The 13,058-nt window shown below is 42.2% G+C and overlaps 1 protein-coding gene across 1 annotated transcript in view; it reads left to right on the top strand.

The window, feature by feature from the left end:
• Nucleotides 1–13,058, top strand: part of PKP1 (plakophilin 1) — an 833,005-nt gene that overhangs the window by 807,107 nt on the left and 12,840 nt on the right. Inside the window, exon 13 of the mRNA XM_044076546.1 lies at nucleotides 1,262–1,370. Coding sequence (XP_043932481.1) covers nucleotides 1,262–1,333 — 72 coding nt within the window. The 3' untranslated portion in view covers nucleotides 1,334–1,370. The remainder of the gene's footprint in view (nucleotides 1–1,261; nucleotides 1,371–13,058) is intronic.

Genomic DNA, 13,058 nt, shown 5'->3' on the forward strand with positions numbered 1-13,058 from the left:
CAGACAAAAATAAAAGCAAATACTGTTAAATGGACAGCAACACAACTGCACACCTTACACCAGGGACAGATTAGTGACAGAGATTAAACAATTATTACAAGCCCGAAAAGGCTAAATCTCGAATGTATGTACAACACATAAAGGTCAATGTACATACAAAGCGAAACACGCAAACGGTGAAAATGAAAACACCGAACGTGTTTCGTAATCAAAATGCGCCACATAGGCCAGCAAAAAAACCCCATTAATTTAATACAATTTTGCTTCGCCCCCACACCCTACTTAAATATACCAACTCCAAGACTGCACTACAGTGGGGATAAGGATATATTTCCTTATCCCCACCATCACACTTCTGGCTAAAAAACACGTTCGGCGTTTTGATTTTCACCGTTTACGTGTTTTGCTTTGTATGTATATCGACCTTTATGTGTCGATGTACATACTTTGAGATTTAAACAGCTATGTTTCTGCATCAGGGACAGATTACAGAGATAGCACAAAGAAACAAAGCTGTTTAAACTCTGCCATGGTCATTTGCTGGCCAGCACTGTCAGGTCTTAGAGCCAAGCTGAAGACCCGATCTCAACAATCACAATTAGGGGGTATTTAACAGTTGTTAAGATCTAGTCAAGCACTATGGAAGTGCTTAAGTATTTTGTATTTTTCTTCATTCTGAAGTGTAATCACGGCACTCCATGTAATACATAACAATTTTGGACTCGTTACAAATTTCCTCAGTTTCCCTCTTGCAGTTCCACAATTCTGAGTATCATAATCACAATCCTCAGAATTTTAACAGGCACCCACTCAACTACTGATAACTCTCAGGAGAAATCAAATAATGAAACACCAAAAGTCATTAGCATGTACAGTCTTCAAGAAAAGGGCAGAAGGGAGATGTGATGTATTTATCTCAGAGTCCAAAGTCGAATTCAGAATAGTCTTCTGAGAAAAGAATGCTAAATGGAAATGAGAGGAAGTAATGGGAGATGCACGGCATAAGATGCATTTATTATGTACAAAAGGTGACTAGATCACCTTCCTCGAGAGGTGATGGCCTCAAAAGCAGCAATAAAATTCAGAAATGCATGAGGAATACATATGATCATTATCAACAGTGGGAAAAATAAGAAATATATGTTGGTTAAGCAATATCAGCAACTTATCCATAAAATAGGGAGATAGTAGAAATGTAATTTCGTCCTTGTTTTTCATTAAAAGTTCAAATGCTCATTTTCTTTATTAATCTTTTTTTCAGCAAGGAATAAACAAGAACTTAATGAACCAAGTAGCACCACTTGCTACAAGAGCATTTCAAAAAAGCTTTTGAACAGAGGATGATCATCAAATGAAGATGCAATAAAAAGGTAAGAACATTTTTGTAAGGGGAAGCAGTTAGCAGCTGGTAATGGCCTGCCCTCTGATAATATTTTTCTGTTGTATATGCATCATATACCATACATATTTATTTAACATTTGTGACCGGGTTAGTCTGACTGGATAGAAACCCCTTTTCAGAGGAGACTTGAGGAAAGCTCTAGTTACAAAAATACAAGAAATATATTCCTGTAAACACCAAATTATACATACAGAAGCTAAAGGAACATTTGTGTACATGCATATCTGTTAAAGGAGCTTGTATAAAATCAGTAGAAATGAAGAGGTTCAGTGCAGGCAGTGTAACACAGTCCTATTCAAGATTCCTGTGCACTCTTGTACTAACCAGGATGTTTTAGTCATGTCCTCAAAGAAGGCAGCAGAGGTCAGTTCCACACCTGTTCACAAATATTTAGACTTATGAGCAATAAACAGTGATGGTTCAAAAATCACAACACTGGGCCAAAAAGAGTAACACTTCCTTATTTTACACAGCAATGGGCCTACAAGTATGAGACCTCAAACTGTCAGTGGTGATGAATATTTTGTGCAGTTAGTTCAGTTAACTGCTTATGGACCAGTGCCTTGCTCTGATTTCAGTTTTTGAACCCCCTATCCAATACTATCAAACATGTTTTGAACAGCCAGGTTACATGATGTTAAGATGACTTTAGTGATCACTCTGATTACACTAAGTGGAGCTCTAAGCCTCACTCACCACCTCATCTCACTGAATGCAGCCTACAATACTTCCAAACAGCTGTGCACATGAAGAACATCTCTTCAATTACCACATCTCAGACATCCTGCACTCATAGTTGTTTCCATTCTCATCACTCATATCAATTATTTAGCTCCTCCCTTAGTCATACACCTCTCGCCCTACTTCTAAAACCTCCCCCTCTTTTTCACTTTTTTCATAGTATGTTACTGACAAATAAATTTTGCATACCATATGCACCTCAGTCTCAGGATTTCTTAGACCCTTTTCTCCCTCTCACCACTTAAATCTTACTGCTGCAGCTTCTCCTTTTACTTAAGTGCCCATCTTTCAGACAAATACTTAAAAAAACAATAATACCTTGTGTCCTTCAGCTCCCAACTAGTACATATATATGTGTGTATATGTATATACAGAGTGTGACCTGGTGTTCTTGTAGGTTTTGAGATAGCCAATAGATTTTTGTCTTCTGATCGTAGGGATCGATTTGGTGTGTAAGGTGCGACTAGATTGGCTAGTGCAGGGCAGGCAGTAGGCTTGAAAATAGACAAGGTGGATAGCTGAATAAAGGCAAGTTGGTTGTGGAGTTCAAGACAGTTTAGTTCTAGCAGGGGTTTACCGTGGTGTGTGTGTGATATTTAGAGTTTGTGGCAAACTTGGCAACTTTGTTGTAGCACTGTTCCATCGTGCTTAGGGTAGAAGTTTGTAAGTTAGTTAGGATAGGAACACCGTAAAGGGAGGGAAGTAAAAATGTTTTTGCAAGGGTAGTTATAGTTGCTGCAATAAAGAAATGTTTCTGTATACGAGTGCCAGTTTTTGACAAGTTTTCTTTACATTTTGCTGTATATGGGGGTCAAATGAAAATTTACTGTGAACGATAACTTCTAGAAGTTTGGTTTCCTGCACTATTTCTGTAAGTGTTGTCTGATGCAAGGATTTCGAAATAATCAGTGAGAGGGAAGGTGTTTTTGGGGTGAAAGAGTACTAGTTTAGTCTTCTTTGGCTTAAGAAAGAGTTGGGCCTTTCTTAGCCAGGATTCAACAGCAGTCAAGGACTGTTGAGTTTTTGAAAGTAGTTGTAGTGATTGAGCAGTACAGATTATGGTGGAATCATCAGCGTACTGAATGAGTGTTCCAGGGTGAGAGGCAGTGTGAAGGTTGTTTGTGAAAATGTTGAAGAGCAGGGGTCCAAGTATGGAGCCTTGAGCGACTCCAGTAGGGTTATGCAGACAGTATGAGAGTTCATTGGACCGTTTTTCACTGCTTGTTTTTGATCCTTGAGGTAGCTCTGAAACCATTTTACTGTATTATTTGAGAAGCCTAAGTTAGACAGTGTGTTCAATAGTAAGGGGTGAGACACTATGTCAAAGGCCTTTGGGAGATCAACAAAAACGGAGGCTGTATAGCATGCTGCATCTCTGGCCTTGTCCATGGTGTCTGTAAAGGATAAAAGAGCTGTAGCTGTGCTGTGGCTGGGTCGGAAGCCATGCTGGGTTTGGTTAAAAGATTGTTTTGCAATAGGTATTGCATTATCTGCTGATGGATACTTCTCTTGAGAATTTTGGATATAGGTGACTAAATGGATATGGGATGGAAATTGGATGGTTCAGAAGAGTTGCCTCCTTTATGGATGGGTGTGATGTGAGATGGTTTCCATAAGATAGCTACTTCTGATTTGGATAATGACCTCTTTTAAAAGGATACTGATTGGGTAGGCAAATGAGTTGGCAGCCAGTTTGAGGTAGTGTGGTGGAAGATTATCAGCTTAGGCGGAGCAGGGTTTTAGTTTTTGTAACAGTTTCTTAATTGTGTCAGTGGGTATGGCCTGAAATGAGAATGGGGTTCATATGACATTTTGTTGAGTGGGGGGGTTATTAATGACAGGGTTAGAAATAGTTGATGGTCAAGGGTTGGTGTCTGAATAGGTTGAAGGGTGGGGGGTTAGTTATTAGGTCTGATATTAATTTTATGAAGTGCTTGTTAAAGTTTTTGGACATTTGTGAGGGACGGGTATTAGGCGATAGGACGTGCTCTCTGCTTGTTCCAGGGTTAAGTAGAGAAGATATGGAGTGTCAAAATTTATTGGGGTTGATTTCATGCTGGAGTTGAAGCTGGGAATAATATGACTTCTTATCTCTGTTGATTAGTTTTGTTACTTTGTTACTTAGCATTTTGAAATTTACATGATTTTCTTCATTTTTGTTTAGTTTCCAGGTCATCCAGGCTAGGTCCCTTTGCTTCATCACGTGTTTACATTCCTTAGACAGCCATGGTGCAGAGTTCTTTTTGAATCTTTTCAAACAAATGGGAGCTAGGGTATTATGTATGTGAAGGAAGGCGTTACTAAAGTACAGTACTGTATCATTAATAGACAGCCATTTAAGGGGTGTCAAGTCCATTTCATGTAGGAGATTGTTGAAATTATGGTGACAAAATTTAGTTGAGTTCCTAACCGATTTTACAGTGTGTAATCTTAGTTGTTGGGAGTGGAATAAGCTGCCAGATAATTGCTCAGGGAGCTAGACAGTGTACCAGAAGAGGGGTAATTGGCAGGGTGGGATACTAGGATCCAGTCTAGAGTAGAATGGCAGGTAAGATCTTTGCTGTATCTTGTTGGAGTATTGATAAGCTCAGAATTATACAGATTTATAATAGTTGTGGGGGAATTGGAAGCTATGGTTTGCCAATCTGTATTTACATCTCCAAAGATTGTTTCAAGGCTTATTGTTTGGGATTAAAAAAACAACCTCAGCTTCGGAGTAGGACTGGAACGCCACGTTTAAATGTTGTTTAGTTATGCTGTTCAGCGATAACGAGTGCACCAGTACCTTGAGCAAGTGCACCTTTAGCCACCTTTAGCCAAACAAGTTGAAAAATAAAATGATACTGGAATCCAAAACAGTTTAAATGCACAATGACTTTTTTAATAAAGTTCCAAAGACAAATCCACGTAGTGTTAAGCGCTTTTCGTTCGGGTAATACCCGAACTTCTTCAGACATATTACTCATGTTACTGTTACCCTTAAATAGTCCCCTCTTCATTCCTGTCCAATCAGGAAGAAGTAGTGAACCACTTTTCACCAACAAGACTTATTGGTTTCCAGGTATATAAAACCAAGTTTCTGTGACAACCATATTTTTCTATACATATTGATGGATTTTTTATACATACTGATCAACTGTACAAGAACACTACAATAAGAAAGTTCGTTGACTGATATGGCTATTGGTTAAAAAAAATCAAAGAAATGTGTAAAAATAGAAACTTAGAAAAGTATACTTTAACTACTAAATGTATTAACCTTTACACTGGTTGTCAACAGAAACTTGGTGGTAATCCATTAAGTACAGAAGAAGTAATTAGGGACCTGGGGACCCAAGTTGATAACAATCTCTCATTTGAAAACCACGTGGCCAAAGTGGTTAGAAAAACATTTTATATAGCCCACCTAATCATGAAGGGATTCACATCTAGATCAGGGGAGGTCATTGTGCCTCTTTACTCATCCCTCATCAGGCCCATAATTGAGTACAATGCCCCTTTTGGGATGTACCTTACCAGACACCTGCAGCAACTGGAAAGACCCCAAAAGTACCTCACCAAGAGGATCAAAGGGCTCAAACAGATGCCATATGCTGCCCGGTTAAAGAAACTCCAGCTCTACTCAGTGGCATACTGCCTGCTCAGAGGCAATCTGTGCCTGACGTATAAAGCCATGTCCAACCCGGAATTAATGGACATGCTGCACCTCAGAAAATCCAAATCCCATTGAGCTACACGCTCGAGAGACTTGAACCTCAGCACTGAAATAAATAGGACATGCTGGAGTGACAGATTCATAACCCAGAGGCTCCCTTCACTCTAGAATAAAATCCCAGTCCAAGTTAGGCAGAGTCCCTCATTGACTCTCTTCAAGAGGAATCTTGAGTGGATGGGAGATCGTAGGTTTACCCCGGGTATCACTTCTGTGTCACTGTTAGACAGAGGCACAGTATACTAACCTTGAAAAAGGGCATAGCAAAATTCATTTAAAATGGATGACGAAAGCCAAACACACTCTGGCTAGGCTTTAAATGCCCTAGGGCAGATAGCCTAGTATGAACCTATGAACCTAAGATATGTCTGCACTGAAAGCAGCAAACAAGATCTGAGGTAATCCTGCAAGGAGAATTATGGGTAAAGCTTAGCTCGAGATTTTTGTAAGTGAAGACTAACATCAGATCAGTTTTTATACACAACTGTTGCCTGTACAATCCTCTAAGTTGCATATGGGCTTTCTCTTTAGTATTTTCCACCTTTGTAAAATCTTAGTATGTACAACTGTAACTACTGATGGTCATCGTGTTTCACTGTTGCAGTCATTACAATTGGGTTACCCTGCTGGCAGGATACCCGCAGTCGGCCTGTGTTCCAAAGTCTAGGTCCGGCTTCGGTTGCTGTCGCCTCCTCCCTGACGTCAGAGCGCAAGGGGTATAAAAGATGCAGCCAACGCCATTTTCTTCCATCTTTCTTGCTGCGCGGTGCCTGAAGCAAAAGCAGTTCGCAAGTGCCGGTCGGCCGACTCCTGAGATTTTCAAATTCGAATTTCAGATCTGAAGTCTTCATTAAAGCTAAGTACCCCATTGGGGAAACTTTTTTCTTGCTCCAGACCGATGTCTGAAAAAGTTAATAATTGTATTTCTTATGGGAAGCAAATACCTCATAAGGATTTTCATTCTTACTGTATTCCTTGCCTAGGCCCTGACCACGACGTTGCTAGTTGTCGGTTTTGTGCTAGATTTAACCAACGCACTATTAAGCATCGGTACGATTTTGCATTTCATTACTTTGGCAGAAGATTTAATTATATAATGCCATCGGAACAGCCGACTACCGGAGTTTATAAAAAGCGCAAAGAAAAAGAAAAGGTCAGGCATCAGAGGTCCAAAACCGATGACGAGGCTTCCGCTAGGCCTGTCACCGGTTCTCAGTGAGGTGCTTTCGCAGCCCCTGACGTCCGCTACCTCAGAGCCACAGGCCGCTTCCGACTCCCACGTGGAGCCGACTAGGCCTCTGGAAACTCAAGGTATTGGACACTTGGAAACTATTCCCTCAGATTGGTCCAGAGCTGCTGAGCAGGCATCGGCTTCTGAGGGTGTTTTCAGGCCTACACAGTTATATGTGAAACCAACTTCAGCTTCAAAAGCAAAGACTGAAGCAGCTTTAAAGACAAAGAAACAAGTGCAGCATTCTCCTGGACAAGCCTCCATGGCTAAAAAACAGATGCTTAAAATGGCCGAAGACCTAATTACTTTGATCAGGGGTTCCCATCCCCCTCCTGATAAGAGGCTTAGGCAAGAGATAGAATATGAATCTTCAGATCAGATTTCCATTTCCTCTGATTCCTCTTCTGAACAGGAATATTCTCTTCCTCCCTATGAGGATTCTGATGCTGAAGAATCTATCCCTTCAGCCTCTCCTCCTAAATTATTCTTTGGGGGAGACCCTGCATACTATGAGGGAGCATTTCCACTGGGAGAGCCATGATTACTCAGAATCCAAGAAAAGGCTCAGAGACTTCCTTTTATTACTCAGCACAGGCCCCTCGCTACTCCTCCTGTTTTAGACATTGTAGATGAATTTTCAGAGTCCGGTCTGTCTCCTGACTCTTTACCGCCAGCTCCTGTTAAGCCAGACAGATACTACAGGGTTCCTGATTCACAAATTTCTTTATAAAACCCTGCTGCTGACCCAGAAACTATCTCTCAGGGTCCCAAAGGGGTCAAGGCTTCCACTACAAAAAACCCTATTCCCTCTGACAGGGATTCAAGGGCCCTGGACAGATGGGGGAAAAGATTTATACTTCTGCTACCTTGGCTGTAAGAGCTTTAAATTGTCAGTTTCATGTGCTTAAATATCAGCAATATCTTATGTCACTGCTTAAACAGAAAATGTTGACAAATTTAGAATGTGCAGAAAACAAAGAAATGCAGGATTTATTGCATGCAGCTGAACAAGCGGGAAAGCATACTTTGCAATGTGGTTTTGATTCCCTAGAGGCCTCCTGCAGGGCCACTGTTACGGGTTCTGTCATTAGGAGGCATGCTTGGTTAAAAGAACAGAATCTGCCCGATCATGTTAAAGCAAAACTATTAGATGCTCCATTACAGCATGATACCTTGTTTGGTGTTAAAGCAGAAGAGGTGTTGAAGAAAATGGAGGACAAAGCTAAATCTATGCAAACAGTCAAGGATTTCTTACAGGTACAGCCTCCCAGATTTAGCAGGAACTGGCCTACAAAGAATTGGTCCTTTCCAGTGTCAGACAGGCCCCAAAGAGACAGGCAGAGATGCCCCAGAGGCAGATCACAGCCCCAAGGCTCATACAGGCCTAAACAATGGGGTGCTTCTACCCCCAAAAGCGGAGAGGAAAAATAACAGCCATACAGGAAACAGTCTCAATGACTTTCCCCTGCCAGCACCAAGCACTTATCTTCTGGCAGCTCCTTTGAGGGGAAAATTAGCACTTTTTTCACAAAATTGGCACACGATCAGCCAGGACAAATGGGTCTTAAATATCGTATCACAAGGCTACAGGTTCCACTTTCACACCCTGCCAAGGCCAAACGGTATGCCAGACCCGCCACGCAATCAATGGGCAGAGGCACAAAAACAAGCTTCATCCCTCATGGACATGTGGGTCATTCAGCAAGTGCCACAGCAAGAGCAGGGACTAGGATTTTACTCAAGGCTATTCTTGGTGCTCAGAAAGGACAAAGCCTGGAGACCAATACAGGACCTGTCTATCCTAAACACATTTCTGGATATTCCAAAATTCAAAATGTTAACTCTGTAGCAGCTTCTGCTCATGCTGGGCAAGAAGGCTTAGCTTGTGACTTTAAACCTAAAAGAGGCATACCTGCATGTCCCAATCATGCAGAAGATACCTCAAATTTATAGCTGGCTCAATGCACTACCAATTCTCTGCACTGCCCTTTGGCTTATCTACTGCGCCCAGGGTCTTCACAAAATGCCTGGCACCAGTAATTGCATTCTGCAGACAAAGAGGAATACAAATATATCCTTACTTGGACTGCCTTATTCAAGCAGAGAACAAGGACATTCGACTACAGCATCTGGCGTTTGTAAAATGATTACTAACAGGTCTAGGGTACACAGTAAACGAAAAGAAATCAAAACTCGTACCCTCTCAAGAGATAATATTCCTGGGTGCAAGCTTAAATACAACTGCCCAGATGGCTTACCTCACGCCAGACAAACAAAGACAACTGACTACTTATTTCAAAATGCTGGCAACAAAGACCCAGTTATCTGCAAGAAAAATTCTGCAGGCTTTGGGCTTCATGGCATCCTGAATTCTGCTAATTCCATATGCAAGACTGCATATGAGGAAACTTCAATGGTATCTAAAAAGTGTTTGGACTCAACATTGCCACAGCCTGGAAACAATAATTACCCTCATTCCCTGCCTGCAACAGGAGTTTCGATGGTGGGCAAAGGCCAGTCACCACAACACGGGACAGCCATTCACCTTGCCCACAGCCAGGCAGACATTAACAGATGCATCAGATTATGCCTGGGGGGCCCATATGGCAGGAAGATCTATTCAGGGCACATGGCCCGCAAGTCAAATGCACCTACATATCAATCAAAAAGAGATGCTAGTAGTTCAAAATGCCCTGACAGCCTTCAAGGATCTACTTCATCCAGGACAATTACTGATAAAGACGGAGAATACTACAGTCATGTGGTACATAAACAAGCAGGGAGGCACATATTCCTACCCCCTCTGCAGACTAGCTATGAAGTTGTGGAACACAGCATTGGCTAACCAAGTACATCTGCAAGTACAATTCCTGCCAGGAAAGATAAATACTCTGGCAGATGAACTAAGCAGAAACCTAATGGGTCCCCACGAGTGGAAATCGGATCCACAAGTCTTCAGCATGATAACAAGAAACTGGGGATGCCCGGACATTGGCCTCCCCTCACAACTGCCAAACACAGAGATTCTGCACAAGGACTTATGACAAGCAAGCATGGAAAGTGGATGCTCTATCTTTCAGCTGGAAAAACTTAACAGTATATGCCTTTCCTCCTCTGCCTTTCCTCCCCAAGGTACTCCTCAAGGTCAGACAAGAGAAGCCAAAAATGATACTGATGCCCCAGACTGGCCCCACCAGCACTGGTACCCAATCATAAAGAGCTTGTCTCAATGTCCAGCTTGGACATTACTTCAAATTCCTCACTTATTGATCCAACAGCCAGATACTGCACAGCCAACTCAGGACCTTAAACCTGGCAGCATGGAGAATAATGTAATCATTCATGACACACCTTTCTCTAAAGCGGTGATGGATGTTATTTTGGAGGCCAGGAGGCCTAGCACCAGAAAATCTTATGCAGAAAAATGGAAGAGATTCTGTGCCTGGAACCAGGCACAAGGTATTGACACGATTGTTCCAAATATTCCTCAGATTTTGCAATACTTAACTGAGATGCTGGATAAAGGCCTTTCCTTTTCATCAATTAAAATTCATGCCTCTGCCATTTCAGCTCATTACAATACAGAACCACCTATTTTTTTTCATCCATTACTAAGGCAGTACCTCATAGGGGCCAAAAACATAATACCTCCAAGGAGAGCACCAGTACCTGCATGGGACCTCAACTATGTCTTGGAAAAACTCACACTGCCTCCGTTTGAGCCAGCCTATGCAGCCGATATAAAATTCTAAAACAGCTCTGCTTCTATCGATAACCTCTGCTAGACGAGTCTCAGAGTTACAGGCACTCATGGCTGTGGAACCTTTTATCATTTTCCATCCTGACAGGGTTTCTCTGAGGACAAACCCTACATTTATGCCTAAGGTAGTGTCCAGTGTGCCCTTAACCAAACAATTCATTTGCCTACCTTTAAGCCAAACCCACAGAATAAGGGTGAGAGACTTCTGCATTCTTTGGCCATTCACAGGCAGCTACGCTTCTACTTGGACAGAAGCAAAGCTTTCAGAAAAACTGAACAACTTCTAATGGCATATGCTGCAGGATCACAAGGAAAGCCCATCTCAAAGCAGACTATTTCAAGGTGGATAGGCCAATGCATTAGATTCTGCTATTCACAGCATGGCAAATCAGTGCCTAAGGGCATTAGGCCACATTCAACCAGAGCAGCAGCCACTTCAGCAGCCTTCCTCAGAGGAGTACCAACCAAAGACATCTTAGAGGCTGCAACCTGGAGTTCAGTGCACACTTTTACAAAGTACCATCACTTACCTCGCTACTCTAAATCCAGGGCAGGCTTTGCCAATGCAGTTCTGCAGGGCCTCATAGCCTCTCCTAATCCTATTTAGCTCCAGCCTCCAAACCTTAGCTTTGGGATTCAACCCAATTGTAATGACTGCAACAGTGAAACACGATGAACATAGTTCAGTTGTGTACCTACCATAAATGTAGATGTTGAGTGTATTCACTGTTGCAGTCCAGGTTACCCACCCACCATCCCCCTTTCCTTTGCTGGCACTTCTGAACTTCTCTATTCTATACAACCTATGTGGTGTATTTGCTTGTAGATGAAGGAAAAGTTGATTTTTGTGTATGCATGCTTATTGGCATAATTTAGCCTGCATTTTGAGGGCACCTGACATCTGGGGCAAGAAAAACTGAAGAAAATGGCGTCGGCTGCATCTTTTATACCCCTGGCGCTCTGACGTCAGGGAGGAGGCGACAGCGACTGACGCTGGACCTAGACTTTGGAACTCAGGCCGACTGCGGGTAGCCTGCCAGCAGGATAACCCAATTGTAATGACTGCAACAGTGAATACACTCAAACATCTACATTTATGGTAGGTACACAACTGTACTTTTCTGTATAAATGTAAACAGAAATGTAATGACTCTGTGTTTAACTGGAACTTAGTATAATGCAGTGTAAGCAAATGGAGCTTTTGTCCCATGGCCTCTGCTGAAAATGGATATTACCCAGTCACACTTGCCCAATTAAACAAATACAAATAAATAAAATAAAATAAAGTAAAAGAAAGGAAGAAAAAAAAAACAGAGGGTGGTGTATGGGGATGGCCAGAATGAGGGGATGGGGAGAGGGGGTCACAGACTGGATCCACCACGAAGCCCTTTGCAGAGTGCACGGTTTCATCTAATGCCAGACCTGCAACTAAGCATGTTTATAGGTCTTCCAAGATGGAACATGCAATTACTGGAGGTTTCACACAAATGGTAAAGTACAGTTTTGTACCTACCATAAATGTAGATGTTAGAGTGTTCACCCTGCTGCAGTCATCACACTTGGGTTATCCTGCCGTCAGGCGGTCCCGCAGTCGGCCAGAGTTCCAAAGTCTTGGTCCGGCATCAGTTGCTGTCGCTTCTTCCCTGATGTCAGTGCGCCAGGGGTATATAAAAGAGGCATCCAATGCCATTTTCTTCAGTTTTTCTTGCCCCAGATGTCAGGTGCCCCCAGTAGGTAGGCAATACATATTGCTATATAAAAATATATATATATAAAAAAAACAATACCTTCAGTTACAAGCAAATACACCACAGAGATTATATAGGATAGAAAGGTATAGATGAGTCTAGTTAGTTCAGAGGGGATGGAGGGAGGGTAACCTGGACTGCAGCAGGGTGAACACTTGAACATCTACATTTATGGTAGGTACAAAACTGTACTATGTTCATCATGTTACCCTGCTGCAGTCATCACACTTGGGTTGAATCCCAAAGCTAAGGATGGGTGGTGGAGTTGAACAGGATTAGAAGAAGCTAGTAGGCCCTGCAAAACTGCAGTGGCAAAACCAGCTCTAGTCTTAGAATATAGAGGCAAGTGATAGTGTTTGGTGAAGGTGTGCACTGAACACCAAGTTGCAGCTTCGAGAATATCCTTGGTTGGCACCCCCCTGAGAAAGGCTGCTGATGTAGCTGTAGCCCTGGTGGAGTGGGAC

Source organism: Protopterus annectens, chromosome 7.part0 (genome assembly GCF_019279795.1).
Source record: "Protopterus annectens isolate FY-2018-M chromosome 7.part0, PAN1.0, whole genome shotgun sequence".
In the NCBI taxonomy this organism is placed as follows: domain Eukaryota; kingdom Metazoa; phylum Chordata; order Ceratodontiformes; family Protopteridae; genus Protopterus; species Protopterus annectens.